Source organism: Carassius auratus, chromosome 39 (genome assembly GCF_003368295.1).
Source record: "Carassius auratus strain Wakin chromosome 39, ASM336829v1, whole genome shotgun sequence".
Classification (NCBI taxonomy): domain Eukaryota; kingdom Metazoa; phylum Chordata; class Actinopteri; order Cypriniformes; family Cyprinidae; genus Carassius; species Carassius auratus.
In genome coordinates, this window is record NC_039281.1 from 11,131,572 (window position 1) to 11,137,934 (window position 6,363).

The window sequence follows — 6,363 nt, forward strand, 5'->3', positions numbered from 1 at the left end:
TTTTAAAGTCTGTTGCCTCAGGGAGACAGCAGAAAGCAGGAGTCTGAATAACTTTCACCCATTACAGCTGCTTACGGATCTTCAGGGGATCTTCGGCTCTCTGCTTAATTTGTGGAATACTTTTCACAGAGGTCTGGACTGACTAAAATCTTTTCCTGCTGAAAAAATAAATAAAAATGGCTCTCAGACAAGACTCAGATAAAGAACCACGAATCGAGCTCTTCATAAAGGTAAGTTGTTTAACTTTTAAGTTTTAGTTGGTCAGATACTCTTATTCCCAAATTCAAATTAAATTAAAGATTAATATTGATTTATTTCTATAATATATATATATATATATATATATATATATATATATATATATATATATATATATATATAAAATTTAAAAACCAACCATTTATATCATCCACTAATCTGAATATTGAAGTGGAGACGTGTCAAGGCGTCAGCAGAGCATGTCAACTGTTATTAGCTCCATTATTATGTAATCCTTATTTCTGGAATAGTCATGTTAAACTCACAGAATTATACAAACTTTTTATTTAATTGTAGTAGTTTATAAAATAGTTTATGTACAGCTCGCCTCTTACTGTCCATCTATTATATCATAAGAGTGTAAGAGTAATTTGTTTCTGGCAGAAAGGAGGAATAAAGTCCTACACTCTTATGGACTAAAAATACACAGCTTGTGACTTCTTTAAAAAGTTGGCAAAAGTGGTTTTATTGTGGGTTTACTCTCTATCGGTGCTTTCCGTTAGGGAAGGTCTTCATTTGGGCACCATGAATCAGAGGTTGATATGGGCGTCACGGTCAACACATATACTACTGAAAACTGGCTAGTATGCTTGATATATAACTGTTCACACTTACTTTGCTCTTTATCAGAACAGACACACAGACAGGACTGAAGTCATCTTATCAACACACAAACATACGCACACAGAAAGACTGACAGCTCTTGGCTCCCTGTCATCACACCCATAAATATGCTTGTATTTCCTATTCTGTAGATCGCATTAACATGTTTTGCCAGTTTGGCTACAGTTCATAACCTGAATGAGTAGGATATGGATGAGTGGTGACCTTTAGATCCCAAAGACCAACAAAGCTTTGTAGATGCTCAACAGGTTATTTATAATTATAATGTTCTCGTTTGAACAAAAATGTGCATCATGGGCGATAGAAGCATTGTTCAGATCTGTTATCTCCCTCTTCTAGACAATTCCTGCTTTTCCTCTATTTGGATTAAGCTCTTGAATTGTCCAACCACACCCACACAAAACATGTGCTATTTATGTCCTATTCTTTTTATAAGGAGCGCCACATTTAGTTAGAAATAAAAGCTATCCATTAATAATAACACTAATGAGGGTCTCAGAGACCCCAACGGTGTTAAAATATCGATTGACTATGTTTATGTACCTTTAAGAAAATCGCTTATTCAAAAGAGCAGCAGTCTGAAACATCAAGTAAACACCAATGCAGTTTTCTTATGCTACATTCTAAGAAAAAGTCAGGGCCCAAAAATATGCCCAATGTACTGTGTTAATATGAAGGAATTTTCTGTTTGAATTTTTACAGGTGTTTTATGAGTATTTTAAACGATGGATTGCACTGTGTTGTGTTTTAGGGTTAAAGGAAATGTCTGTAAACTAAATGTCCTGATAATGGATAATGTCCTGGCAGAAAACCAATGATGGCAGTACCTTTTCTGTTTTTCTACAGATTTTTTTCTCTCAGTGCAACATAACTTTCTCATAGTTAAATACCTGGATTTCTGTCATGGAAATGCTTGCAAGGCATTCTAACGTGTTTACACAGTACACATAAACGTGGATGAAACCTGCAACTAAAGAAATGGAAAGTTGTGGACAAAGCAAAACACTTATATACAGTACTGTTTAAAGTTTTGGGGTTAGTAAAAAAAAAAAAAAAAAAAAATATATATATATATATATATATATATATATATATATATATATATATATATATATATACACAATTTTATTCAGACAGGATGTATTAAATTGATTAAAAGTGACAGTAAAGACATTTATAATGTTAAATGCTGTTATTGTCATCAAATAATCTGAAACTGAAACTGTTTTCAGCATTGATAATAACAATAAAAGTTTCTTGTGCACCAAAATCAACATATTAAAATGATTTCTAAAGGATCATGTTACAGTGAGGACTAGAATTACAGTGATAATAGCAACTGTAATGATAGTTTTTACTTTTTCATTAAATAAATGCAGCCTTGGCAATTTGCTTCTTTCCAAAACAGAAAAAAAGTACCAACTCCAAACTTATGCTAGTATACTAAGAGCATCCTAGAGAGTAATAGCTTATATAAACACAAATGCCATTTTACGTCTAAAGCAGCTTTCTAGTAATGCAAACATAGTAATACTTTTATGTACTGTTATCTTCCTCTCTTGGGATTTGAATGAAGGGATAATTCACAAAAAAAAATTACAAAAGAAAATTCTGTCATCATGCTCAGCCTCACGTCCTTCCAGAATCTGAAGAAAACTGAAACAACACTGAACCCCATTGACTTTAAGTTTATTGACACTGATGCATTATTCTTGTCCACAAACATATTTTTTTAAGTTCCGCAGAAGAAAGAAAGGCAAATGTGCCATTAATTATTTTATACACACAGGGTCTCTGGGACCTCAAACATAAAAAAACAGTAAGGGTTAAGGAAAGTGTGTGCTTCAGTATGTGATGACCTTTATGTGACCTAGTGTCCAGTCTGATGGTATGTGATACTGACCATGGATTTCTCTTTTTTTTTTCCGTCTCAAGGCGGGTCATGACGGAGAGAACGTGGGGAACTGTCCCTTCTGCCAGAGACTCTTCATGGTTCTTTGGCTGAAAGGAGTGAAGTTCACAGTAACCACTGTTGACATGAGGAAGTGAGTGTCAAATTAAGCTTTAATATCTCGGAAACATGACGATAAGGCTGTCTAATGGAATGGTATTCAGTAGACAAATGGCAAAATCTGAGGAACTGTGGGCCAGCACCGGACTGAGTTTAATAACACTGGGGGCGGTCAAAGCACTCACATGATCAAGGCAGTGTGAACTTTCCCATCGCACTGTTCAGATCTAACTCTTTCAGCTTTCAACCATTTACCAGCCGGACACTCCTACAGTATATCCGTGTGTGTTGAGTGATTAAACTGAGCTTAATATTGTTTTAAAAAAGCATTAATCACTATAGCTCTCATTCAGAGGCTCCCAGTGTACAATAAATGACTTGATATTGACCATGTCCGCACCCTGTGGTTTACACTCCCTCTGCTTTACTCCACCCTGTGTTGTTTAGGAAGCCAGAAGAGCTAAAAGACTTAGCTCCAGGTACCAACCCTCCTTTCCTCTTGTACAATGGCACACTGAAAACCGACTTTATTAAGATCGAAGAGTTCCTGGAGACCACCCTCGCTCCTCCCAGGTATTGTGCATGTCCGTTACCTCATGTGATGCCCTATCAAACATATTGGCTTTCACTCTGACAAAACTGTTTCATAAACATATTATTCTAGTGTTATTCTTTCATAAATCACACGGCTGCACTTAATTAAGTCAAATCTGATGCATTGATAAAGTATTAATAAATCATCCACATCAAAGACTTCCCGCCCACTTCAGAATAGTTCATGCAGAATAGTTTTGCATTATTGAGACACTGTTTTCCAAATGAATGTTGTTCAGTGCTTTGACGCAATGTATTTTGTTTAAAGCGCTATATAAATAAAGGTGATTGATTGATTGATGCTGACTTATAATTTTATTCTAATTTTAAACAATACTATAATTTTAGCTCTGGCTGAAATCATATACTGTTTTTTTATTTTTATTTTTTTAATTTTTGAAAGAAATAATGTTTATACAACAAATATGCATTATTTTACTTTTATTTTACTATTACTTTTTAATAATCAAATAAACACAATATTTTTTTAAATAAAACCCTATGGCATATTTAACATGCATTATGCATATAGACATATAGACTTTTTAAATGTCAGCATAATAATGTGAATGTTGTTGGATGTCCAAGTTTTTCGGTGCGTGAAGACTTGCTGTAAATGTTTCTCTCGGTCTTATCCTTCCAGCTATCCTCATCTCAGTCCCCGCTACAAAGAGTCTTTTGATGTTGGCGCTGACATTTTTGCCAAGTTCTCCGCTTACATCAAGAACAGCCCAAACAATGCTTGTAAGTTTCATTCAGTTTTACAAAACCTTTTCAAAATTACATGCTTTCCCTCGCTTATTTACACAGTCATAACAGCTCAGTGTCTAAAACTAATTTACGCCACAGATTCATGATGCTGTTCACTAGTTCAGAATGTGTGTGTTGTCTTAAGGTGCAGTCACATTTGACGAAATTTCTATTCACTTTTACACCAAGCAGCTTTCTGTTGGTCAACGTGGAGGGTGCCATTGTGAAATATTCTTCTAGTACCTTATTTGAGTAGCACAGAGGTAGCACGATTGTGTGATATTGCTTTTATACAACAATACATTAAAAAGTTAATATCAAGTTACATTTTAGACACAATATTGCAAAGTTCCAAACGTAGCCACAGCAGAAACTTACAGTAGCATCCCCAACATTACTGAAGTGCTTCGTTCCTGCATGACTCAGTGTTTTGAACAAACCAGTTCAGTGAACGATTCAATGAGTCGTTCAAAATAACAGTAGTGTGGCCTGTCAAGATGAATCTGCTTTTTGGAATGAATCAATTCAATTACTCATAAAGACTGTATTTTGTCCCCATTTACTGATGTGCTCTGCAGAAAGATAATTGAAAATCCACACCATCAATGCTCAGATTAACGTTCACTGCCCAGTACAGACATTGGGTGATCTATAATAACCAGTTTTATGAAGATTTTCCCTGTTTGTATCAGCAAAGATGATATTTAGAGAGTATTTAGATACTTAAATAGATTCAGTTACTAGGCCTACATAATGGAACAAAACAAAATTAGTATCTAAGTATTCTTGCACATGTAGACACTGTGGCATCACAACTAGACTAAAATGTACTAAAGCACTCCTAAATATTTCTTTTTCTCTACTGTTTGATTCCTCAGTCCACGAAAAAGCCTTATTGAGAGAGTTTAAGCGCCTGGATGACTATCTGAACACTCCGCTTCAGGATGAGCTGGATCAAAACATCAGCGTATCCAAAAGAATGTTCCTTGATGGCAACCGCCTGACACTGGCAGACTGCAACCTGTTGCCAAAGCTGCACGTCATCAAGGTGAGATGCCTCTGTGGTTTACACACACACACATACACAGGCCTGTATGATTCATTAAAGCTATTTCATTTTAAATACATATTTATAAATGTGTTCATTCTGTTTTTTGGTTTTGTAGGTTGCTGCCAAAAAGTACTGTAGTTTTGAGATACCTGCTCAGTTCACTGGAGTGTGGCGTTACTTGCAGAACGCATATGAGAGACAAGAGTTCAGCCAGACCTGTCCAGCCGACATAGAAATCGAGAAATCCTATCTGAGTGTGACCAAGAGGAACTGAGCTTCAGATTAATGAAGCAATGTTGTGATAAAACGTTTAAATAGTGTAAATAAATAAAAAAACAAACAAGTTTTATAGCCATCTACATAGTTGTAGTTCACAGGTATAGAAATCTATTACAGCGAGGACAAAACTAAAACACACACACAGTTTGCTTTCATTGTGCCTGTGATCTCAAAGCCCATTAGATTTACTACTTCTAGTGACTGCTACAGTCAAAGAGGCTTTATTCTAGTAGTTTTAGAGGTTATAGGATCCTTTGCAAATGATTTTGAGCACAACAGTCAACAGAGTAGTGCTTTTAAATGCATATCATATGTATTTTTTTGTGCATATTTGTGTATATATGTATTTTACATTAATTGGGGAGTATTCGGTTACATGTAATGTAAACCTAAAAAATCTATGTGTTTTAATCATCTGTAATGAGCTAAAAACTCTGTGGAGACAAAAGTTAAGTCGATTCATGCGCAGTACTGGAGTCAGCGAGTCATGCAGCGGTAATGGTTGTTTTGTATCAAGGGTTATTGTGAAGGGTGTATGAGTCACACAAACACCATTGTTAGACTTTGTGATTGTTTAAGAAAGAGATTAAACTGCATTCTTTCAGAGTTTACTTAAAAATAAAATCAATATCATACACATCACAAGTTTGTCTTTCTTTTTGAAGCATCTGCCATGAAGTATATCCAGTCTGAATCAAGAGCTTTGATGAAAGATGGATTAAACACACACACACACACACACACACACACAAACACACACACACACACACACACACACACACACACACACACACAC

At 35.3% G+C, this 6,363-nt stretch overlaps 1 protein-coding gene across 1 annotated transcript; it reads left to right on the forward strand.

Moving 5' to 3' along the window:
• On the forward strand, positions 1-6,209 carry LOC113057906 (chloride intracellular channel protein 2-like). The gene is made up of 6 exons (XM_026225495.1): positions 1-230; positions 2,818-2,927; positions 3,341-3,466; positions 4,131-4,231; positions 5,116-5,285; positions 5,404-6,209. Exons 1-6 carry the CDS (start codon positions 177-179, stop codon positions 5,560-5,562), a joined length of 720 nt encoding a protein of 239 aa, XP_026081280.1. The 5' UTR covers positions 1-176; the 3' UTR covers positions 5,563-6,209.
• The last annotated feature ends 154 nt before the right edge of the window (positions 6,210-6,363 follow it).